The sequence below is a fragment of the Drosophila montana genome, unplaced genomic scaffold (genome assembly GCF_035044405.1).
Source record: "Drosophila montana isolate Dmon_TW-CO22-7 unplaced genomic scaffold, ASM3504440v1 contig_2667_1, whole genome shotgun sequence".
Taxonomy (NCBI): Eukaryota; Metazoa; Arthropoda; class Insecta; order Diptera; family Drosophilidae; genus Drosophila; species Drosophila montana.
The window spans coordinates 167,882-194,135 of record NW_026997534.1 but is presented as its reverse complement, the minus strand read 5'-3'; the positions used below and the strand labels follow the sequence as shown (position 1 = coordinate 194,135).

The 26,254-nt window shown below is 40.7% G+C and overlaps 2 protein-coding genes and 1 non-coding gene across 3 annotated transcripts; 1 reads left to right on the top strand and 2 right to left on the bottom strand.

Annotated features, from left to right (window-relative positions):
- Nucleotides 1-10,994: 10,994 nt before the first annotated feature.
- TRNAS-AGA (transfer RNA serine (anticodon AGA)) lies at nucleotides 10,995-11,076 on the bottom strand. Its single transcript has one exon. It is a non-coding gene; the product is annotated as a tRNA-Ser (tRNA).
- Nucleotides 11,077-17,902: 6,826 nt separating this feature from the next.
- LOC135429466 (probable cytochrome P450 316a1) lies at nucleotides 17,903-21,089 on the top strand. The gene is made up of 4 exons (XM_064683768.1): nucleotides 17,903-18,151; nucleotides 18,203-18,635; nucleotides 19,760-20,286; nucleotides 20,350-21,089. The coding sequence occupies exons 1-4, from the start codon at nucleotides 17,905-17,907 to the stop codon at nucleotides 20,706-20,708; spliced, it is 1,566 nt and encodes a 521-aa protein (XP_064539838.1). The 5' UTR covers nucleotides 17,903-17,904; the 3' UTR covers nucleotides 20,709-21,089.
- On the bottom strand, nucleotides 21,044-24,771 carry LOC135429464 (cytochrome P450 4d8). The gene is made up of 4 exons (XM_064683767.1): nucleotides 24,455-24,771; nucleotides 22,853-23,309; nucleotides 21,552-22,114; nucleotides 21,044-21,490 (listed from the first exon to the last, which is right to left on the bottom strand). The coding sequence occupies exons 1-4, from the start codon at nucleotides 24,657-24,659 to the stop codon at nucleotides 21,132-21,134; spliced, it is 1,584 nt and encodes a 527-aa protein (XP_064539837.1). The 5' UTR covers nucleotides 24,660-24,771; the 3' UTR covers nucleotides 21,044-21,131.
- Nucleotides 24,772-26,254: the final 1,483 nt, after the last annotated feature.

The following is a 26,254-nucleotide window of genomic DNA, read 5'->3' as shown; positions in this document are numbered from 1 at the left end:
GAGTTATAGATAAGTTATACTATAGTCATATAGTTGGGCCTGATTGGCTTTTGGGCTTTGTTAACAGTTCGGTTCACGGTTCGAATACCTTGAACATTTTTTAGATATAAGATTATAAGATCTCAAATTTGAATTGTAGGCTCGCGTATAGTTAACACAGTTAAAGAATTAATTACTTTTTGTACACTTCCTCCTTTTCCATAAAATTGCAATCATTTTTTTTGGTTTTTGATTTGGATTATGATTTATTTGAAACAAATTTCAAAATTATAAAGGCGCGCCTGTTCTACTGAAAATATGGCCATCCATATATATTTTCATGAACAAAAGGCGCGCTACATTTGAACTCTATCCACAATTTGGCATTATGCAAAATATGGATAGATAAACGCAATGGTTGAAGCTAAAGTTGTTTATGCTTTGTAGCTAGATCTCCTATTTTCGAAAATAATATGATTCTGTTCAGGCTTCGATTCGGTTGTTTTTAAGCCACGGAAATTGTTTAAAAATTAATTCATAGTGGGCAATGTTTAAAAGCTGTTAAGTGTTATATTTCGTTTTATTTCTTAAGTGATTTAAGCCAAATTTACCTTCAGAATTGTCTTAATGGCTAAGACTTTCGATGTGGCGTTTCAGATAGGCGAAATGCATGCCAATCTGTGCGGCTTGTGTGAGTTATCAAATTACATGCGGCATTATGGACACAACACGCCCGCAGGATAACAACAGCAGCAGCAGAAACAGCAGCAGCAGCCGTGGCAGCCAATAAAGATGACGATGACAAGATAAACGAAAGTTTGTGGCAAGTGGCAAGCGGCAAGTGGCAAGCAAGGGGGCTAGCGGGCAAATTGTCGCTGGTTGTGTCTGCTTTAAATGAAATTTAACGATGCACAGAAATAATGGCACTTTGCATTTTAAAACACTTTAACGACTGTCGAGGCGGTCAAAAGTCAGCCAAAAGTCGGGATGCGACATTGACATTCAATTTGGACGCGGGAGCTGATGTCCTGCTGCTGCTGCTGCTGCTGCTCTGAACTCTGAACTCTGATGCTCATTATACGCATTTCCATTTGACACTTTTATTGGCCCAGCCTGATATTTCACACTCTCCAGCGGGGTGGGTATGCGTAAATGCTGGGCAACATTTATGCGGGTCATTTTATAGCCAGAAACGGATGCGGATGCGGATGCGGTTACGGATATATCAACCGATAAGGCCATTAAATTGATGCAGCACTTTTGCTGGCCATAAACTCAGCCAGCGCCCGGAGCACTCAGCCAATTACGCAAATAAAAGAAAATGTTACCAGCTCTCGCGTCTACTTATGTGGAAAACGTATCAAAGTGCTAAAAAAAAATGCAACCGCTTTTCGAGCAGTGTGCGGCGGCAACTGAGTGGCTCATTAGGCGTCACGCTGGCCCCAAGGTGTTGCCCGGTAAATTGTGTGGAATAACGTGTAACTCACACCACTCGCCGTACACTTTAAAAAATTTAAGCTAGCCATGCATATAAATAGATAAATGACCGAAATATCTGTCTGATTCCACTTTCACAAACGCTTAATTAAAGCCGTGCGCCGTGGGCGATTTTCGTCATTGTCCTCAGCGTGGAAATTCCAATTGTCGCCCAGCTGGCAGCAGCTGGCCCCCCCCCCCCCCCCCAAAAACAGCATGTTGTCGCTGTCCTTGCCAGCGTCCAGGCGCATATCCTGCGGCTGATTAAAATCTATTAGAGTCAAAGAGACGTAAGACACCGAACTGTCGGTGGTTGGGCGGCTGGGTGGCTCATTTCTTGCCTGACTTGGGCATGTAAATGTCGACGCAATTGAAATGCATGCGGCGGAAACTTCCAACTAGCTATAACTTAAGTATACAATGAGCCTGACTCGTTTCTTATTAGGTTTGACAAACGTAAAGCGAAGAAATGGGTTTTCCTATTTTCAATTGTTTTTATTTTCGTATCGAAGTTTTCTTCAAATGGACAAGGTGTCAACCAGTCTTTGAATCAGTATTTATGAGGTACCAAGGTTTGAACCAGCATCTGGAAAAGGTTCATCAGGTTCATGAATGTACCCTGGTTTGAACTGCAAACTGAACCGGGAGTTGGTTCGAACTACAAATTGAACCAGCGAATATTATTTTGTGGATATATAGCCTGGCAATCAAATGCTGCATCGTTCTCTTCCTCTTCTACATGCTGCATGAATGTAGCCCGTTAATTCTTAGGCGTTGCCACCTAGGCAGAATTGCATATGCTCGGGACGTTTCTTAAAATTTCCCCAAGGTATTTCTTTTTATCATAATTATTATTAATTTTATTTTTATTATCATAAATACTTATATAATTTTTATACAATAGATCTTTCCTAAATTTAGTGATATGAATTTCAATATCTAAAGTTCAGTTCCTGGTCACATGTGCCCCATGTTAGGGTATTCGAGTTCTGTTTGTTGTTGTTGCCATTGCGGCACTGCCAAAAGTCGCACACAAAAACTTTCAGCGCAAAGTTTTTAACGGAAATTGTGCAGCTGTTTTGTGTGCCGACGACAAGGATGTGGCAGGAGCAGGGGGCGTGGCATTGCCAGCACTTGTTGGCTGCCCCCAAACATACACATAGTCCATAGATATTTAGATGTAGACAGCAAGTGTCTTACAAATTTCTTGAAATTTTAATTCAATGGCAAGGCTGAGAGCAGAGCTCGTTACATTTACATACGTAAGTATGTCTTTTACCTATAATGTATATATGTATATCTATATGTATCTATAAGTATCTATCGTTATCAAGCGTATGCCAACATGTGCCGCCTCTCAATATGAATTTTCATGATTAAAGCGCGTGTCGCCCGGCATTTTATCGCCCAAAGACAGCGCCATTCCGGCAATGTGTAACGTCGCCGGTTCAGTTAAGTTCGACTCGGCTCGACTCCGTTCAGTTCGGTTCGGTTCGATGAGTATATTCTTATAAATTATCGTGTATGGTAACAAATGTGTCCACACAGCCATTCACACGCATGCATAATAAAGTGATTTTAAAGGGCACTTTTCTCCGGCTGCGTAAAATTTCCATTTGCGTGGGGCACTCAACTTTATTGGAATCGAAAGTTGGCCCAGTGTGTGTCTGTCTCTCTCTGATAATGTGACACGAGCACATGTGCTCTAATGTATCTTGGCTTTAACAATTCATTAAAATTTCATATAAATGCCGCTGCAATGGCCGCATCAAGAACGGGCAAGAAAGCGCATTAGCGAGCGCAGCAAAGTAATCCACTTTGTTATTAACTGCTATTTACAAATGTGCAGCCAGTGTCAAGTAAATAATACAATAACAAAATATATTAAATGCAGCGCAAAAGCGTCAAGTCATAAACTGCTCATCAGTCTTGGGGCTACAGTTGATGGGGTTGGGTGCAGCTGACAACCCTGGCCCCACCCTGCCCACCCTGGACCACCCTTAGCTGTAATTATGCGCATCGCTGTTGCAAAAACTTTACTATCATTCGCATCCTCATTCTCATCCTCGTCCTCGTCCACATTCTCGTTCTCATTCGCGTTGTCATTGTCTCGACGCGCAGGAAGTGCCAAAGCGCCGCGAGCCAAAGCAGCCGGCGTTGTCCTGGCCTCGTCCTGGCATCGTCCTGGCTGGGTTGGGTGTTGGATGTTTCTGGTTGCTTGTCGCCTTTTGACGCTGATAATGCAATTTCCGCGCTGCCCGTAATTTACTGTTATGCAATGTTTCATTTTATTTCTCACCCCTCGCCGGCTGTGGCAATTTTTTAAAGCGCCTTTGAGACAATCAACGGCTAGTTGTTGCTATTTATCTACATAAAGTTAATTGAAAACATTCAAATGGATCTCGTCCTGGTGCCTGGTCTCTGCTGCTGCGTGATGTGTCAACATCTTTCGCATGCCGCATAATCCGGAATATGCTGCTGGACGGGCTGCCAGTCCACTTTTATGTCCTTCTCATTCGTAGTCTTTATTACAAATTGGTTTTCTGCACTCGCTCGCATGTTTCGTGCGCAATTTGCAGCCCTCTGCCGAATGAAAGAAAAAAATGTAACCACTCAACAAATGTACGAAACGAGCAACGCCAAAAAAAAAAAAAATCTATGGTAAATTGCAGCCGGGCAACTCACGTGGTAAATCCAGGAACAAAAAAAAAAAAAGGAGAAGTTCCATGCATTGTCGAGAAACGTGTTCACTTTGCACGTTAACGAACTGAAATCGAAAGTTTTGGTTGCGGTCAACGTTGCCCTATCTCTCCGTCCGTCCGTCCGTCCGTCCGTCCGTCCGTCCGTCCGTGCTGTGTGCCTCCCACAGTTGTGGACTGTCAGATTGAATGGTTTATGTGTGACACCTTTGACCGGTCGGGTCGAGTTGCCGGCAGTATAAATTAAGCGCCCGACTGCAAGCTGAACAGCTTTAAGCTATATGCGAAAGATTCCCTTGGCCCAGCTGGCCTGGGATTTAATGATTCGTTTAATCTCCATATGGAGCATACTTGAATAGAGATTTTTAAGAATATTAAAGATAACAGCATCAAGTTAACTTTAAGAGAAAGAGGCTCCAGATTCTTTTTTCGATTTCTTTTTTAACTAATTAACGTTTTATCAATATCAATATCGGCTATAACAGGACAGGTAGGATTTTACTTTGTTCTTTTACAAGTTCTTTTTTTCTCATTTTTAGTTTCGCCAACTTCTTCTTCATCATATATTCAAGACAATAACTGATAAGCCAAGAAAAGCTATGTAATTCCTAAAATTATCAAACCTCTCCAACTCTTAATAAATATAATTTATTGAAAGTATATTTCCCTAGAACAAAATCTATAACATAGTTAACTTTGTGCCCAGCTTCAAAGTTTTCTATAATAATATTACGAATTATTGTTATCAGTTTCCCTCATTGATTACAAATTTAACAACAAATATATATTTTAGTAAACTTTAGAAATATGCTCAAACTTCGCAGAATTAATCATGTTATATATTATGATTAATTTTATTTAACTTACTTTTTTGGTTCGTCTGAACAGAAAATGTAATGTTTCGGTTCAGCTGCAATTTCCAACCCCATTTCTGGTTTGCTTCTATTTGCCCAGCAAAAGTCACGTGGCATTCATAATTCTTAAAACGACGCCATCTGAAATTATGTAGCAATGCTAAGTGCACCCAAACAGCGACAGCTGCCCCAACGTACAGCCAGCAGGCCCCTCCCACCTCCCATCTCACCCATCTTCCCTCCTAGGGATTGTACGTGACCAGCATTTGTCGCGCTGCAAAGTATGCTATGATTTTTTGGACTCTCAAACAATGGGGAATTGATTTCGGCTTTTGGCCAAGTGCCGGGGAACTGATTATGGAATTAAAACATATTTTTCGCTGCCGAAGAACTTAAAACTTTAAGTGGCAAAGGTTGTAGCCGTACGTGACATTCTCCTGCTAGCCAAGTTTATCACATGACAAGCTTCACACACATGCACATTTCCATTGTAAGCAAAAAGAAAACAAGCTAGCCATGTGTGTGTGTGTGTGTGCGTGTGTGTGGAAAAGAAATGAATAAGTAAGCGAAAACTACAAAGAAGTTAACTACAAAAGCGCACTGTGTGTGAAAGTGAACTTGGGTTACAAAGGCTGCCAAGGGGCGAGGGGCTGAGCGGGGGGAAGCGTATAAAAACGCAGATAAATAACATTCAATGCGAAAATACGGAGAAAAACGAAGGGAACCAAAAAAAGTAGAAAAAAAATAAACAATACGCCTTTTGAAATGCTAAACGTGGCACACACACGCACACACACACACACACACACACACACGCACACCCATTGGCACGCTGTCACTGCCAAAGGCGCTCTTCACACTCTGCCAGGACGCGCACAGGACTCGTGTATTTTTATTAGCCACCCTCCCCCCTCCCCGACAACCCACTTCATCGCTTTATCTTGTTACCACCAAAAAAAAAAAAAAGGAAAACATTTATCTTGTCGTATTTATTTTGTAGCGCATTAATTTCAACTCATGTTCGAAACGGGAATTGACTTATTTGCATTCCCTTTAATTTGTATGGCCATCAATGAGGCATAAGAGAAAAGGCATTCTCTTTATTCTTGCGAAAAGGGGGTTGGGCAAGTGCCACAGGTGCTGCAAGTGTCAAAATTGTGATTGATTGAAAAGAAAAAAGGCAGAACAATTCTGAGATTTCTTATAAATAAAACAACAACAAAATCTTTGGGATTGATTGATTTTAAGCAAATCTCAGATATTTTTAAAACACATTTAAGAGGCTTCACAAAAAATATTGTCTGAAATTTATTTAAGCTAAAAGGTGAGACTTTACAAATACTTATTTAAGACTGTGCTCATGACCTTTCTGCTTGATAAATAATGTCTTTAGCTTTAGCTCTTAGCTTTGCTTTGGATCCCAAATGAATAGACTGCATCTTCAATCACAAACTCAAAGGTTAATTTTGGACTCTTAAATTCATATGCGAAGTCCATGAGCTCACTCTACTGACCAAAATGAAAAAGCAATAACATGGCAATATTCCAAATGAAGCTTTTCGGGCAACTGGTTGCAGTTCACATCATGTAACAGCAGGCAAATGCATTTTTCATAAGGTAGACAGCGATAGATTGCACACACACACACACACAAAGGTACACAGCAGTTCAGTGGATGTCCACGAAGTGGACTGAGGGGGGGAGTATGGCCAGTTGGCGTACCTGCAGACGGCTATCGACAGGGCAGGCCAGCAGCAACGGCAACTGCGCTGACAATGGCCAAAAGCGAACATTGTCAACTGAAATTGCGATTGCGTTAAAACTCTATAAATACCAAAGTAACATGCAACAACAACAACAACAACTACAACAGCAGCAGCAGCAGCAACAGGAGCAAGGACATGCTGATATGGCAACAACACAATCTAATCCGGTTATTGCATTTTAAATGCGTTACAAGCTTTCATTTTGTTAGCCCCAACGGCAGCGACAAACGACGCGTTGAACGCCTGTGGACAATGCCACGATTTAAGCTAGCCACTGTGGTCGTTTTATTTTGGGCATAATAAATGACACTGTCTGAAAATGAAAGCTCAGCTACGAATTAATATTGGTCAGAGTAAGTACATTTTTATTAATTTCCCTCACATTTGCTAAATATAACAAAACGACATTAATGCTTGCTTCAAGTTAAAAGCTCGAAAAACTTAATGTAATTGTAACTGTAAAGTCATATCCAAGATCATTTAAAGCTCTTATAAATAATTTTAGGAATATCTATAACATAAAAGCATACTAAAGCCCACTTAAGCAACAAGATTTATTAACTCAAAATAACTAAAGCTGTATTGGCATATTAAAGCTCACTTTAGACGGAGAAAAGGAAGCTCATTAAAGCTCACTTAAGACAGAAAGATCTGTTAAGTAATTCTGACCACAGCTGTCAAATCATATTAAAGCGCACTGAATGCTTAAAGCTTGATTAACAAAAACTAAATATAAATATAGAAGTGCATTAAAGCACACTCAAAGAAATCTCTAAAAACTAAATATAAGTAAAACCGCCACAGTAGATTAAAGCTCACTTAAAACTAAAAACTATACTGGCGAGTTGAAGCTAGGCAGCTTTTAATTATACAAATTTCAGTAAATGGTAACAGTAGACAACACACACACACAGGCACACACCCACGACAAGTGTGTGTAGATTCTTATGCTAATGCGCTTATCTGCAGCTCGCAAATGCCAACAGGCAGCAGGCGAGCTGGCGGGCAGGCGAACCGCAAGCCCAACTCTTTTCAAAATGTAATGCAATTTCACAGCATATTAAACAGCTGGAGTCTGTGCCACAATGTGAGCTCACCTAGTTGCAACAGTGCAACAGTTGTTGTCGTTGCCACCGCAAATCGCAAACAAATTTTCAAGCAAACTTTGCCGGCTCGAAGATACGGAAGCCAAGCAGCTGCTGCCGGCCGCCAAAAGGTGAAAAGCCAATCATAAGTGAGTGCCAGAGTGAGTGTGAATGCGATAGTGGGTGTGAGTGTGAGTAACTGTTTGGGTACTCATAAACTCGCAGAATGGCTAATCAATTGCGCGCACTTTGCGCACAAATCAAATTACGTAGCTGCCACCCCTTTATTTTTCTCCTACGTTTTTTTTTATACGCGTTTGCACAAAAGTTTTTTGTAAGTTCAACTTTTGCTCAATTTGATTTTTCCACAAAGTACGCAAAAAGAATAAAATGTAAAAAAAAAAAAAGTAAAAAATGAAGCAACTCTCAACTTTTTACCTGCGTTTTGCCTTTCTGTTCTTTTGCCTGTCGTTAAACAAACTTATCCAATAAAAGTTTGTCAACATTGATTTAAAGCTGAGACGAACGCATATATCAAACAAAAAACATGCCAGCAGCTCGCCCACATTCTGTGATGTCTGTTTGTTTTTATCGTGCTGCAAAAAATATTCTGGGATCATGCGGAAAAAGCAGAGATATCATGCAATTTTTGCAAATCAATAGATTTTTAGTGTTATTCAAAGATAATAATTGATCTATTTACTGTTCCTCAAATGTGGGAAATGTATGGAAAACGGTTGTGCTGACATAGCTTTATTTCTTTCTTCCTTACCAATCGACCAGCCATAGTTTTAGTTTCATTAGAGATTTAAATGATTCCATTGAAATAAAGTAATATTTAAAATGTTTAAGTAAAAGCTGCGCTATTGCAGGGCCGGGTAATACACGTATGTATGTTGTCCTATTCCAAACACACCGATTTTTTTACATAAGTAGATTAGGCTTTTTATAAAATGATTGACAATATAAAAATGATCTCAAAATAATACTTTTTTGTATGTACGCAAGTTAATTTGAGCATGCATGCATGTATGTATGCACGTATGTATACATGTATGTATGCATATTTACATGCTTGCATGTAAGCATGCTTGCATGTATGCATGTATGCATGTATGCATGTTTGCATGTTTGCATGTATGCATGCTTGCATGTATGTATGTTTTCTTATTCCAAGCATGGACAAAATTAACTTTCCGCTTCGCTGCAATTTAAATTAAACAGTGCCCTACTACTCGATTCTCATAAATTCAAGTAGGCCTAGAAAGTTTTCATGCTTTAATACTTAGTAAGTGAAGTGTTGCATTAACAAGTGTTATTGGCAAATTAATAGGCTTTATTTGTTTATTTATGCATTTATTTATGTATGCATCATTTATTCGTCTTTCTCTCTGCTGCTCTTACCTTTTCCCGCTCTCTACGCGTTAAAAGAGTTAAATGTTTCAAAGATCTTAATTCTAAACCTGAGATAAAATATTTTAAAACAATGTAAAGTCGACATAACTCTCTCTCCCTCTATTTTTAGCATAGGTGGCAGCTCTGGCTGGCACACAATTATTCACATAAATATACCACTTATTATACACTTAAGCCAGCTTTCATTTTAGCCAGAACAACAAAAAGTGTTAAGCATGACGCATAAGTAGGACTAGACCAGGCAGAAGCCTGGCCAATGGGCAAAAGTTTCCATTGCAACAACATGTTGTAGCCATTGTTGTTGTAGCTGATGTCGTTGTTGTTGTTGTTGTTGCTGCTGTTGAAGAAATGCATTTACAGTTATGTAGAGAGTTGGTGTCGTGTTGCTGCTGCTGCTGCAGCAGCTTCTTGATGCACATCTACTTAATACTTTAATAGTTGCAAAAGTTTGCCCGGCGTTCGCTTAAGTAGCTGTTACTTTGCTTGTTGAACCGTTTGTTTGTTTCTCTTCTTGTCTCTTTGAGTGTGTGTGTGTGTGTGGCTGTGTGTGTTGGTTGTGCGCGGAATACCGTCTTTAGGTAGTACTTAAAATAACTGTAAAACTGCCAACATAAATCTAGCCACAACATCTTTTATGTTCGCACTAGCAAGAAGTTAATGTTAATGCCATTTGCCCCAGTCCAGCACGTGAGCGCCAGCATCTCGGCCAGATCTTGGCTTTAAGATGAGATTAAAAAGTTACAAAAAGCTAAAAAAAAAAAAGGAGGGAAGTCAAATAAAAAACAAACAGCAAATTGACGTGTATCTTTTGCATATTGAATAAAAAGTAAAATTGTGTTTGGCATATTAAACGAAAATCATTCGAAAATCGAAAGCAAATCTCCACTCAACTTGTCTGAACTTCCCTGCCAATGCCCAACCCCACGGCGGATGTCGAAAAGTGATTTTTCTTGTTGGACTTTCGGCTTAGCGACGCAGCAAATTTCTCTAGCGACGTCTGCGATTTTGATAATAGGTGGAAAGTTGGCAGCGGGAAACGGAAATCCACTCGATTGATCGGATACTTAAATCAAGTAGCGGCCATTGTGTTATTTAAATGTTTGTCATTGTACGCAAAATGATTTTGAATAGCACAAGTTTCAGAGACTCTGACTTTAAATATTTATCTACTTGAGGTATTCGACCATATTAAATTTCAACAATTTACGTTTGAGTCTTAGCAAAATGTTTTATGGCAATAAAATATGTTGTTATTTATCACCTAAATGTTTCTTGCTCATACAAATTATGGTTTATTATTATTTTGTTTTGTTTTTTTTTTATCAACTGTCAATTGCATTCTTATTGCATTGGCAACTGTTTGCTTGGCGCGGTTTCCCTTCTGCCATATAATACTGTTGACATTTAATTATTATTGCAAAATGTGCGCACGAAAATATATTATATAAATATTTTACTTGCCCGAAATGAGCTGTAATTCAAGCTTAAATTTTATGTGCTGTCTGTCGGTCTGTCTGTCTGTCGACCAAAGGCAAACCGCAATATTTTGCACAATGCCAAATGCTCCACTCATTTTTTGCCGTTCGTTCCAATTAAATGAATATCTACAGAACTTTCAAGGGATATTTCAAGAGTATTTATTTGCAAATGTTTTACGATTTAAAACAATATGTTGTATTATGCATATGTTCAAAAAATAAAACAAATATGTATCACTATCGCAGCCGGTAGGATTCGAACCTACGCTCCCAGAGGGAATCTGATTTCTAGTCAGACGCCTTAACCGCTCGGCCACGACTGCTTCGAATAGAGCACAATAATATTTCGGGCACTTTCAAGAGACAAACATAATAAGATTAAAAGAACTGAATATATAGTTAAGTGTGTTTAAAAATAATTAAAAATATTTTGGCTCTCTGCTGATAAAAGCATTTTAATCAATTCTAAAAATAAGATAAGAGCTTTAACCAAGCAAAGGTATTTATATGAAATTTATATATATATTCCTTCACTCTTAAAACACACCTCGCACTTTGATACAATATATGCATAACTATAAATATTATTAATGTTCGAGATAGGCACACACAAATTCCAAAGTGTCCATCGAATTTGCCGCTGCTAATGAGCCAAACGCAATGCAAATTGATAGCACTTTTTGTGGCAATACGCGGGCCGCGCCCCCCTCTCAACGCCCACGCAGCTAGTTGGGGGGTTGGCTCTTGTCGCCGGGGGGGTTGGCTTAAGGGATTAGCATCATTATGCGCAGTTTATTTGTTTACTCCATGTATATATATATATATATATATTTATGTTGCGGCGCAAAATGTAATTTCATGTAATTGTTTTTAATTTCCATGCATTTATAATTTAACACTCGCGACGCGCTTAGCGCCGCGTAGCACTTGAGTGTCATGAAAAGCTCATTTACTTTGTGCCACATAAATTAACAAACGGCCGCCGTTTTGCCAGCAGGTTAGGAGTGTCGACTGTCGAGTGCCGAGTGGCGAATGGCCGCATGTCGAACTGTTGTCTACTTCAAAGCGACTGGTACAACGCGGCGTATGCGCAATGCGCTAATGAGGCGCGTTTCTTTTTTTTTTTGGCGTCGGCGTTGGCGTTCCCGTGGCGGCAGCTCCCTTCTGTAATTATGCAAATTTTTAATGAGTGTGAAAATTGTATTTGAGCGCAACACGTGCCTGCGTTGTGGCAGGAGACAGAGACTCCCTGACTAAGCCATCATTGACTGCGGCTAATTCCATTTAGCAGCTTTGGCTGCCAATTCCCAACCTGCTGCTTCTCCTCCTCCGCCTCCTCCGCCTCATTCCCTGCTGGCACAAATCCGGCTCATGTGCGAGCCAGTTAACTGACTGCTGCTCTTTAGATTTATACGGATTTTGTCAAACAAAACATGATTCTGCACTTCTATATATGCGAACTGCTGAAAGCCGATTTCATGAAAGCGACGCACACTACATTTGGCCTATTGAAGTGGCCAAAAGCTTTAAGGGTAAGCGCTTCTCAGTCAGCAGACCACACACATATGTACACACATGCCCCAGGCCTTAGGGCAGGGACAGGTGAAAATTAGCAGCATAGCGCGTTATGAATAGAATTTCCAATAGAATAATAACCATAAAATGCAGAATCGAATATTCTTAGAATTCGGCTAGTTAGTTTAGGCGTTTAGCTCTTTGATTTATTCGCAATCCTTTATAGTTAATTATACTATTACAGATTTTATTTACCGAATTGAAATGGGTAAAAAGAGGTAACATGTTTTTACACAAATATGTGTGGCAGGTAAAAGACAGCATCTCTAGCCACATGAAGTATATACATTCCTGATCAGGACGACGAGCTGACTCGATCTAAGTAGTTAAGTATGTTTAAACGTAAAAGGTAAGGTCTTTTTATTTGATATATGTTTTCTCGTATACCAAACGAAGAATAAGTTACCCGATTGTTTTCGATAACTTCTCCTATTATAACAATAATCGATAGTTATCGATTTTGAGAATTGGCTTTCTTTTTTAAGCAGAACTCGAACTAGCTTTGCAAAATTGGCTCTTTTAGAGTCCGATTAAAGAATATTTCACGTGTCAGAACCCTCCTCCATTTTCTTTAAAAAGTGAAAGGAAAAGTCTTGCAAGTGTTCCTTGCTCCCTTGTTCCATGTTCCCAGTTTGTCGCCATATTTGGGATCTGAACATTTGATCGGGATCGGACTGTAAACACCGAAGCTATATGCTCAACACGGAATTTGCTATAGTGTATGTTTTGATGAAGCACAACCAGCGTAAAGTGCAGAAGTTGGTTCGAATGCCTCTAACTTCCATTCTGCGCTAGTTGCAGTGTATCTTTTAGTCATGAACTTCCGACTGTGTACTCTTATCTGTCTTAATTATTAAGCCTAATGCACTAGACGCTTTTCTGTGAATAACAAAATTTTCATTGCTTTTCAAATTTCCAAATAATGAATGAATTAAATTTGCATTTAATATAACGCATACGCCGCGTGCTACGCTAGTTTGAGCCTGCGATTTATTTTGGCAAGCGGATTCGCAAAATAATCGCTTAAATGCTGTCAATTTGCATAAAAATCAATTGGTTATAGTTTTTTGGCTAACCAAACCAGTGCGCTATGTGAATGCGTATATTGCAACTGTCTTTTTCAATTAATACAAATGCCACACACACACACACACACACGAGCACACACACACGCACAACAATGGCGTGGCAGTGGCAGACAAATGTGGCGCTTCGCTTAAAATGCAAATGCAGATTTTTAAGCCTTGCGGCAGCTTTTCGCAAACAGATTGAAAACAAATAAATGCCAACAGCAGAAATACAAAGACACCAACACACACAGCGGCACACCCCTGTCCACACACACACACACACACACACGCGCACACACTGACGCATTGAGTGGTCAGCGTTGTGGCAATCTGCAGCTGGATTCAGGACGTCGCCTGGAGGCCATTGGCACAGTGCCTGCGAATGCGAAACGCGCAGCGCTTGACTTTACATATTTTATATACATACACATATATATATATATATGTGTGTGTGTAAGGCATGCATATGCATAGTGTATTTTTGCTCCGGCAACGTATTTCACACTTAAGTGGTTAAATTGGCTGTGATAAATTGTCGCGCAGTCAAAGTTGTTGCCACAGTTGCGCTGCGGGGCACCTTAAGTCGCTGTGGCATATGCCCACAAGGATATGAGTGCGTCAGATGAGTAGTAGTGAGTGCCATGAGTGCTTATTCATAGTCTGTCTGAGTGCCTGCCGCTGACAGTAATCATAACGCACGCATCATCTTGTATTATTAGGGTCTGCCTGACATATGACAACTGGGAATTAATATATGTGGGCGTCGGCAAATACCAAAATGAGACAAAAGTCAATGTCATAATGGCATATGTGGGCGCTCGTTGGCATGGGTGTGGCAAGCCGCCTGTGAGTGATGGCAACCTTTTAGACGCACAACCAAATTAAATGTCTAGCCAAAATGTAGTTAGTCAACAACGCGACGACTTACTATTTGTCTTGATTAACCGAACAGCCAACGTGCATGTCCTCAGTCCGAACTTCTCCTCAATTAGACCACTGCGAAGTTAGCAAATTTTCCGCGCTTATCGCACCATTGATATCAGACAGCGTTGATGTGCATATCATTTTTATGGGCATTTCATGCAAAATGCTTCCTGTCACCAACGACAGCTCCAGCCACAGCCGCAGCCGCAGCAGCCGGGCACAGAACCAGCCACGGCGACAGGTAAGTGCCCTACGCTCAAGTTGAAAATATTCTTGCACATATACATAAAACATTTGCATAAACAATATTTATGCATTTAATAATATTTTTAATATTTTCAGGTATAACGGCGCATTCCAATTCCGGGCTCTTGAACCTGGCTTTCCAAATTCAGGCCACCAGGTAAGAGTTCAAAGCTTGGCTTGTCATTCTTTTCTATTTCCTTTTCTAAATTTGAATGAAATATTTTTATTTTTATATTTATATTTTGTAATTGCTTGCGCGTTCTACTGAAAATATTGCAAGTAGTATATATTTTCAAAGGCGAAATACGCGCTAAATTTGATATCCATCCAAAATTGGCATTGGCCAAATATGGGTAGATTTTCCAAAAGTTGAATAATTTTAACCAAACCTATTTTTGACGGAAAATAGGTATTCAATTTGGATGTTTTTTAAGCAATTAGTTGGCATTCAGTTACGATTTAAAGCAACATTTTGTAGTCTTTCCAGCTGCAAGCTAGTCCTATTCACAGCTGGCTTGCTGAAAATACTTAATTAATATACAATTTTTCATATTATCAAGCCCAAAAGTTCATTTTTAAACTCTCATACAATGCTACAACGACATAAGACAAAAACCTGTTAAGGTTCTAAGTAGGATATCAATGTAAGTTTTCAAGCTTTTTCAGCTTTAAGGAAGTTTTATGTTTTTTATTAAATTTAATTGCAATTAAAGTCGCTGTATTACCTTACTTTTAATATAATTATAAACTATTTAACGAACTTTAAATTGACTTGAATATTTAGACATTTAGGTAAACGGATGCCAGTCAGAGCTTTAATAGGTTTTTAAAGCTCTTGGCTCTGATCCATTGGGAAAAAAACCTACTTATTACTCAATGTCACAGATCTAATGAAAGTAATCACTTAAGAGCTTTAGTTAAGTATACATTTGATTAAAACCTTAAAGAAACTTTAAGCGAACTGTCAGCTAGTGTCATTGCAGCGCATCACAGAGTTCGTTGTCATCCGTCCCCTTTTGTTTTGGTGGGCAATACCCTCTGGTTTGTTTTTTTTTTTTGTCGCTCGTCGTGTGTCTTTTGCTGTCTCTAACTTGCCGGCTGACCGACTGCATTTGCAATTTATAAGCGTATATGTATGTGCGAGTATCTATGTGTCTAGTAACTGTGCATTTTTTGTGCACTTGTAGCTACACACAGTTTTTTAAAGCACAACTGACTTTCCTCTAGTTGTTGTTGTTGTTGTTGCTTGATGTGTGTTGCTTGCAAAGGGAAACAATGGAAATGTAAATTGTTTTTATGTCTTTGTTTTTAATTTTTCGCCAGGCAACACGATGCGACTCTGATATTCGGCAGGCCTCTGTGAAAGGGATTTGGTTGTAGTCCGGCATGCCCGCCGCGTTGCATGCCACGTATTTGCCATTTGCTTTTTTGCGTTTGCCACTCAACAGTCGCATTGCAACAAGCAAGCAGAACAATAAGAATGGTCAGACTTTTGGCTTTGCTGTTCGCTTAGGTTTTCATTGTCGCCGTTGCCGGAAAATGTTTTTCTATTTCATTCTCTTTGCTGTTTTGTTAATTTGCATACGTGCAGGAGTTGCAGGGGAGCCAACGCCATTTTCGGTTGCTCCTGACATTGACGTATGAATTTACATTTGTGCTTGTATCTGGGCAAACAGCAATGATCAACCTGGGGGTTCAACAAACCCAGAGCACCGCAATAAAAGTGCCTTCATTAGCCGCCATTAGACAACTGGAATGTGCATCACATTTCACACGATATTAAATTGTGCACAAAGAGGAAAGCGCTGTGAAACGCTGTGAAACGCTGCGAAAGCTAGCTTAAATTGTTTGGACACATGGCCCTGGCCTGGGAGTGCGTGTTTCTGCCATTAAAGTTTCATCAGCGCCGCAAACCTCGCCAAATCCCCAAAGCCCCCGCGGCCAGGTCCTCGTCCAGGGGAGCGAGCTGAAGGGTCGCTTGTGCAGCTGATATTGTCATTACATGCTTCGAGGATATTTCTGTGGCGTAACCAAGGCAAATGTACTTTTGACAGTTGGACTCTTGAAAGGGTTGACCGACAACCCACACACACACACACACTCACACACACACACACACAGAAAACTTTCCACAATGCGAAAGATTTAAATTTCTGGCTCTGAACAGCAACAGCTGCCATTTGATAATGCCGTTGGGGGCCAAGGCGGGCCTGGGCCTACCCCTTGGCCATGTGGCCAAAACTCTTGGCCAGCCCCAAATTGCTGGGCTTACTTCTAATAGTTGTGAAATGATTTTGCTTGCAGCAAACTGTAGCAGCAGCAATAAATGTTAGCTAAGTGCTTAACTATTTTATCAATGTGGGATTTGCTACCAATCCAAATGTACATATTTGTAGCTGTATCTGTATCTGCAGCTAATGCAATTGTATCTTCCATTGTTCTGGCCAATCAAAACATTGTTTATGCAAAGTAAATGTATTGCAAAACCTTCGAGCAGCATTTCTATACATGCTCAGAGTCTTCATAGTTATGGCAAATTGATTGCTTGCTGACTTTATACATTCATTAATTTTGATTACTCTACAGATTTCATTCAAGCATTAATATCTTTTACAAAAACAACTTATGACTGTTCAAAGTTAAACTTCAATTAATTTAAAATTAAAATGTTGCTAGCAATTGGATAAGTTGCTAGCAAACATGTTGCTAGCAACATTTTGTGGAACGCATCTGACTAAACAAAACCCAAAGCAACATTGGAAATTTTATTTAAATTTAAAGAAAGTTAACATTTTAAATATTACGAATGTTGCAAAATTCAACTTCAGCTTAATTAATATTTTAGGAAGAAAATGTAAAGTAAGTTTGTACAATAAGAAAAAATGAAATATTGGTATTTGAAACTTGTTAAAATAAGTTAAAAAAATCTCTCAAAATAATGTCACAAAAAAATCTTTTACAAAAAATCTGTATAGTTTTATTTTTTTAATTTAATTATTTGACAAAAATAATCGAAATATTTATTTAGACATATATTATTAATATTATATATTTGATTGAAATACCGATATTAACCCAGCTAACGAAAAGGATTAAAAAGATATTCCCCATGGAATTCGGTTTAGTATCTACTATAATAGTTTAAGGTAAGAAGAGATCCTAATAAGTATGAATTAAATTAAATTAAACAAATATAATTGATGAACAATTTAAAAATTGCTGAATAACATATGAAGTACTTTGTTTGAACAATTTAAACGATGCAAATGAGTTCGGAAAAAGTTGATCGGCAACGATAATAAAAGTTATCGAATCGTAAAACACTTGAGATAGCTAATGTCCCCCATCGAGTTGAGCCATAAACCGGTTCTAATCATGGAGAGTCTATCGCACTTGCATTTGCCACTTGCTTTCGCAGTACACAAAATGATCTTGGCCAGCATTTTTGTGTGTTTCTGCCTGGCGTCGGCCTTTAATTATTTTCGCCAGCGTCGCCAGCGCGGCTTCGTGGTGAATCTGAAGGGACCCTTCGCCTGGCCCCTAATGGGCGCCATGCACAAGATTGTGCTGCTGACACCAAACAGTACGTACAGATTATTATCTGAAGCCAAGTCTACAATTGCTTTTTCAACAGATTTCTTTCAGCGCAGCGCCGATTACCTGGCCAAGTATGGAGCACTGAGTCGTTGTTGGGTTTTTCACAGACTTTTCATACCAGTCGCCGACTGGGAGCTGGCGCAGCAGCTGCTGCTCAGTGAGTCGCACCTGGAGACGGGCCATGAGCTGATGAGCGACTGGCTGGGCGAAGGTGTGCTCATGTGCCAGCCGGAGCACTGGCCACAGCGACATCAGCAACTGGCAGCTCTCTCCAGCCCAGACAACCTGTTGCAGCTTACGAAACTGTTTCAGCAGCAGGCAGTGCAACTCTGTCAACAGCTGGAGGCACATGCCGCAACTCGCCAGGTCTTTGATGTGTGGCAGCCAGTGTCTGGCAACGTGTTAGACCTGATGCTGGCTATAAGCTGCGGCATGCAACCAAGCGAGCAATACAAACAGGCATTTACTGAGTGAGTACGCGATTATATTTAACTTTATAATATAAGAAATTCTATAACAATAATAATAATAACAATAATAATAATAATAATAAAAGTAATTTTCATAATATAATTTAATATAATATAATATAATAAAATATAATATAATATAATATAATATAATGTTATATAATAATATTAGAATACCTTACCAGTTAAGTTCACGGCTAAAGCCAGGGGCGCGAATTTGGCTATAATTCGTGAGCCTGGTTCTTCGCATCAACCAATTCAAAAATAGTTCGAACCTTGTCTTTTTATACTCCTGGAGAAGGTATTATAATTCTGTCATGAAATGTGTAACGCATAGATGAAGACTTCTCCTTAAAGTAAGATATAGCCATGTCCGTGTGTCCGTCCGTTCGTCTGTCTGTTTCTATGCGAACTAGTCCCTCAGTTTGAATGTCTTGAAACTATCTTGACCAACTCCAGCAAATTCTATTGAAACTCTGCTGCACATATATGTGCAAGGTCTGATCAAGATCGTAATACTTAATTACTATATCCATAAGAAGAATTGGTCGAAAAATTAGTTTATTAATGACAAAATATTCTGTTTTCCGATATCTTTTTCATCAAGCTCAGCATTTACGAGCTTGACTATAAGGCAAATGTCTACAAGAGTATTAATCTTTAAACAATTTAAACTTAAGCTTTCAATCTTATCTCACATAAATTCATTGATAATTTAAGTTAAGTAATCTATGAAAATTTCATAGTTCCTTGATTCGGTTCACAATTCTATTTGGTTCATGAAACTGACTTTCCCGAACTCTTGCAATCAGGTCTTGATTCAAATCTTCGTTTATTATATGTTTTCAAACTTTTTATAAAACAATTCAATCATTATTTTATAAATGCCCTTTGTGCTGAAAATATGGCTAGCCCTGCTTATTTTCATATACAAGACGCGGGCTAGATTTTATCTCTACCAAAAATGGGTTATTTTTAAAGAAAATATTGGTTTAGTTTAAACTGTGGTTCATAGTAATAAATATGTCAAGTAAAGTTCCGGGCTCGAACCGGTTCGATTTAAGACGGGCTTTCAGCCTGTTTATCTGCTAAATTATCTCACTTACATTTTATAATAATATTAGCCTCACAGAACTCTATCGCAAGCGTTTTTTGAGCATAAAATCAGCCAACCGATTTACCTTTTGGCTGGCATCTCCGCTGATGCGACGACGCCAGCAACGCCTCATCAGACGCCTCAACGATGAGAATAAAGAGATGTTGGCAAAGCAGCTGATCCAGAGTCAGGGGAAGAGCGAGGGCATAACAATAGATCAGATTGAGCCCGCACCAAAAGTGGAGCACCAAACGCTGCTCGAGGTGCTGCTGTCAGGTGGCAAGCTGACCGATGCGGAGCTGTGCGCCGAGCTGAACACCTGCAACTACCTGGGCTATCTGCTGTGCAGCACGACGCTCTGCTTTACCTTGGTGCTGATTGCACGTCATCCGGGAGTGCAGCAACGTTGTCTGGAGGAGCTGCGCAATGCACGCAGCTCAAAGGATTGGCATCTGCAGAGATTGCCCTACTTGGATGCGGTGCTGAGGGAGAGCCTGCGCCTGCAGCCGCCACAGCTGATTGTGGGGCGACAGCTAAGCCAGGATTTCAAGTACAGTATGTGAATGCAGCAATTGCCGAGGAGCTTCACATTTATGCCACATTTGATTGCATTCACAGCTCACTCGTTGGTGGGGGATGGCGCTCTGCCCGCCGGCGCAGAGGTTTACATAAATCTCTACGAGCTGCAGCGTTGTGAGCAGCAATATGGCAATCAGGCGCATCTTTTCCAGCCGGAGCGCTTCCTGGCGCAGCCACCGCAACTGCTCAGCTTTGGCCTGGGTCCGCGCAGCTGTCCGGCGCGCGAGCTGAGCCTAAGCCTGCTAAAGGCGCTGCTGGCGCCGCTGCTGCTGCAGTTCGAGCTGCTGCCCTACGGCGACGCAGTGCGTCCGAATCTGCGACTGGCGCTCGGCTCACGCAACGGCTTCCAGCTGGCGCTGCAGCCACGTGAGGCAGAAGAAACTAATACGATTGAATAGTTTAGCAGTAAAATTTATAAACAAACTGCGGACTCTATTTGTACTTATCGAAATACTTTTATTGCTTGCAGTCCGCCCTAGATGGGCACCAAAAAAACCCGGATTGGGAGCCCTCGCTATAGATGTAGAAAGCTACAATAGTACCTATAACTATTTTAGGAGCTACTTGTTTTCAGTTCATCGAAGACTCGTCTTGAGCTTCGGTTCCTTAATCTGATTTTGCATAGCTTTGAACCCAAGTACGTTGGATTATGGATTGTGAATATTATCATTCAATTAGGACTGCTTTTAGGCTTAGGTGTAGCTATTCTCTATCCAAATTACCCGGCTTAAAGTTTCTTTCATGGTGTATAAAATATTGGATAATCGACTTCAAACTAATTCGACATATTAATAACATTTATATAAATAACAATACGACTTTTATTGCTTGCTGTCGTCGTTGCGCCTGCGCATGCCCAGCTGGAAGCCGTTGTCGGAGCGCAGGACAATGTTGACCACCGGCTGCACAGGTTCGCCCAGGGGCAGCAGCTCGAACTCGCGCACAATCTTGGCCAGCAGCATCTTCATCTCCAGCTGGGCGAACTTCTGGCCAATGCAGTTGCGCGGTCCGGCGCTGAAGGGCACATAGGCAAAGGTCGCGGCACGTTCGCCGCTCTCGTGGCGCTCCGGCTTGAAGCGCTGCGGTTCCGGGAAATAAGCTGGATCATTGTGCATGCCAATGATGCCCATGATCACCTCGGAGCCAGCGGGTATGACACCTGCGCCCACCTTCGAATGTGCTGTAAGCGAAAGGTGTTATCTTAGCATTTGTTATCCCAGTTCTTGATTCCGCCCACTTACTGTACTTAAAGTCCGTTTGGAGCGTGCGTCCGACCAGCGGCACGGGCGGATATTGACGCAGCGACTCCTTCATGACGCACTCCATGTACTTCAGCTCGCCCAGATCACGCGTATTGATCGCCCGGCTGCGATCCGTGCCCAGCACCTGCAAAATCTCGGCCAGCAGCTTGGCCTGGACATCGGCATGCCGCGAGATGCACCACAGGCAAAAGGATATGGCGCTGGTCGTGGTATCGTGGCCCTCGAACATGAACGTGTCCACCTCCTCGCGTATCTCCTCGTTCCTCAACGGCCGTCCATTCACGCTGGCCTGCAGCAGCACATCCAGCAGCGCCATGCGCCGCTTGCTGCCCACCTCATCCTCGCGCTGTGGGCCGCCGCCGCCCAGCTGCTGCGCCTGCTCCAGAGCCTGGCGACGCTGCTCGATTACCCCGATGGTAAATTCGTGCATGGTGCGTATCAGCTGCGTTTGACGCCACTTCAGATGCGGATGCGTCAGCGTGAAGAGCAGCTCGTTCTGCAGATAGATGGACATGAAGCGCCAGGCCATCAGCGCAGTGCATCTGTTGAGAAAGTCATAAAATGGTGGGTAATCTAAATAAAGGGTAAGTAGGAAAGCATGCTAGGCTGCGAAAGGAGCATAAATCAATCCGGTGCGAACCAGCAACTCGATCCTTTTGACTGTGAACCGAACCTTGAATCAAAACAGCAAAACCTAACGAATTCTCAAATATGAATTGCCTCGTGCGAATAAAATATAATATTGATATTGTCGGATCTTTAAAAAAAGGTATTGATACGAATCGGATGAAAAATTATTCGACTTTTTAGTTACATTTTAATTTTAATATAAAGCTAAAATTTCACTTTTGTAATGTAACAATTTGAGCCGAAGGTGAAATCGAAGGCTCTAACCGAAAAATGAGTTCATTGAACAAGAAAATTGGGTTCACGAACCATTGATTCGCAAACTGAACCGAATCACCGACAATATTCTCTTGGTTTGCCAGTTGGTTCGAACCTGGAAATCAAATTTTTTAAGCTATGAATCGAAATCTGAACCGAACCAGTTACCCGAATCAATATAACAATTTAAGAAGCAGTCCAAATCTAAGGTTCCAACCAAAACTTTGACTCATTGATGTAGAATATTGGATTCACGAACCATTGCTTCGAAAAGTGAACCGACAGTATTCACTTGGAACTCCAATTTTTTAAACTGCGAATCGAAATCTGAACCGATCGAACCTCTAAATATTTCTTTAAATTTGCATAAATATCCCAAAATACTCGACACTCACTCGTTCACAGCATTCGCATAGGGCGTGGTCTCCGCCAGTTGGGCATTCACCTTGGTGCCCATCGCTGTCTCGGCAATGATGTCCAAGGCGGCCAGGCAGATGAAGGGATAGACATCGAAGCACGTTTGGCCATCGGCACGCTGCTCCAGCCGCTGAATGCAGATGCTCGACTGCTGGTCAAAGACCTCCACGAACTGCTCCAGTATCGAGAAGTGAAAGGTGGGCGTGATTATCTTGCGCCGCTGATGCCACACTCTGCCATGGCTGAGCAGGAGGCCGTTGCCCAGCCACTGGCCCAGCAGCTGGTACAGCTGATGCTTGACCAGGTGCTCCTGGCTGGAGAGCAGCTGCTCATTGAACTCCGTATCGCTGCTGGTGATCAGCAGACGATTTAGGATCCAGACGCGTTGCAAGTTTCCATGTTTCTCCACTTGCTTGCGCGACTCCCTTATAAAAGCTGCGGTAAGCCAAGACTATTAAGCTAAGTCATATTGATTGCTACCGTTAGCTAATAAAACCGTAAAATACATGCACCAGCGATGACGATAACGATAACGATAACAATCCAAAGCGACAGCGTACTTTGCACAATTCATAAGTGCTTCAACTGTTTGTTTATAAACAATTTTAATTGGCATGCAAAACAACAATGCAACGCGATAACACTTATAAATAGGTCCAGTAATGAATGGTATTTTTGATAAGACTTCATTGAAGGAACATTTCTTCACTTTCCTGGGGGCATAAATACTTAACTTATCTCAGCTTGTTTCTTTTTAGGTTAAATTATGTAAGTTGATTAATGATTTATTAATCGAGTAAATGCAAAAAAATATTTGCATTATCTGTAGTTAAATTTGTTAAATTGTCTTTCTCTTGACTTTTTAACGTACTATTAATTTTAATTATTCATATAATCTAAATCTTCTTAACATTAAATCTTCTATGTCTGTGTGAACTTTAGTGCATGTTTGTATAAAAGTAAGCTAAAAAGTTCGACTTTCTTCCAGTCGTGCACTCCGACCTAGATCACTCGACTTGTTTTTATGCACATAAAACAATAATATTATCATATTATTAAAAGCTGAGTGCGCAAAGGTGTAAACCTTCAACTCTCTAGAACAATTGGTTAATTAAAAAATATTGTAAAAAATTGTTTACAAAAACTACTTTGAGCCAGTTGCTCGAAGCTTCTGACCCGCGACTTACTTTGGCTAATTAAAATTCAAATTTATATTAATATGACCGCAGCTTTTGCTAAATTTAACTTCTTTGTAGAACAAAAACAAGATTAACTGGAACTATAAAATATTATTATAGATCCATGCATAGCTACAATTTTTGTTTAGTTCCACTGAGATTAAAAGTTTATAAACAACTGATTATTCAATTGTTATAGTATAGTGAACTTTGATTAGATTTTTTGACAATTTTTTTTTTAACAATTAATTGTCGAATTATTATTGTAATTATAATTATATTAGCTGTTGCCAAGTTTTGCAAATGCGTTGTAGAACTTTTAGTTTTTAGTTTTTTTGTTTTTATTTTTGTTATTAAATTTATCAGAGTTTCACTGTCACATCAGCTGCGGCTAATACGTACTCTTTGGATTCAGTTTGATCATGCGATGCACAGCTCCGATGACGGGCGGGCAGTAGGGACCGGGCAGATTGGCGACCGCCGCCCGACGCGCCCCCTGGCTCCGGTGAAAGCAAAAGGCGGCCGTCAGCAGAAACACGACTATAACGATCAGCAGCATTTTGCCATATGAACTGGCTCCGGCTGTACTACTAATCCGGGAATGCATAGGCGCCGGCTAAAGTACGAGCTGCTTATCTAATCATCTATTGCGGGCTAATTACGCCCGCTGCAGCGGACCCTCCACCACCCACTGCCACTCCCACACACTCCGCCAACCGGAACGGGGCCGAACACTTGTGCGTTAATTCGGCGATTAGCACGTACTGAGTGTTATTCTTTTGGCAACAAATGAATCGTATCGAGAACAAACGAGTATGTTAATTGTTTCGAATACACTAACGTTGACGGGGGGATCCAGCATTGAGTCATCGCTGGCGCTGGGTAAACTTTTTGTTTTTTGTTTTTTTTTGAAGTAATTTCCGTTAGATACATTCGTGCGGAAATTAAAACATTTGCAGAGCTCGCCGGTGAGCTCTGGGGATGGATAGCTGCCAAGCCGCCGGCGGCGGGTCGGTTCAGAGCCGGGCCGTGGCAAGTCCGAGAGAGCTGCACTCGAAAAAACTAATTAACAGTTGCTTCCTGGAGCCGGCGGAGCGCCGAGCAACTTTGACTTTGTAATGGCATTTTATCATATTATTTTAAATGGCAAAAGGGTCAGCAGCTGAACACAAAAACAGCTACAGATAGATATCTATATATACACATATATATACACATATCTGCCACATAAACGTACTTTTAATTGTGCATTTTCAATTTTCACAATGACTGTTATAAATAAAACTCGGTGCGGCTAGAGAAAAGAGAAGTGAAAAAAAAGAGGAAGATTTTCCACATTAATTTCTGCATATTAAAAATGCAATTTGTTGCGTTAATTGCAGCATGTGAAATGTATCAGACAATCCCAGCGATAGCACGGCCAGAAGCCCAGAGACCGCCCAGAGTTTCAGCTTCGATGCGGCCAAGTCACGTTGATAGCCGCCCGCACGCGAACAAGCGAACAAGCGGACAACGCGGCGTATGAGTAATACGAGTGAGTCCGATTGTCTGTGGACGAGTGTGCGTGTATGTGAGGGGGTGTGTGTGTGTGTGTGTTTGTGTGTGCCGACACGTGAGCAACTACAGTTCGAGCCTCGTTTTGTTGCGGATTTTAAATTATTTTTAAATGCGAGACAACTGATATTTCGGTTAAGGCGCCAACTGTTCAGAAATTGATATAAATGGCGCATCGAGCGCTCAAACTGCGAATTCAAAATATAAAAAACCTATTAAAGTCGAAGCCTTAACTTTAAGCTGGAGATTGTGTTGGGGTATTTAATACAAAAATAGTATATTAAACAAGTAAAGATTATCGATGCTTTATCAATTTTGAGGATTAGCAGTCTTTGTTTTAAAGGAAATATTATATTATAAAGGCTGCAAAGCGTCTTCCTTTATGGGCATATCTATTTATGTATGCCTGTACATATGCATGTGTATGCATGTATGCATGTCAATGTGAATGCATGTATGTATATATGAATGTCTGTTCGTATGTATGTATTCTATATCTCTTCTATATCTCTTTATTAGGCGCAGTTGACTTTTCGCCACGCTGCATATTAACTGAAAGGTATATGTAAATAGCGCTCTACTACGCGATTCTCATGAATTCAAGTAGGTCACATAGGCTTAACTTCTATAGTGCAGGAGGCGGCGGCG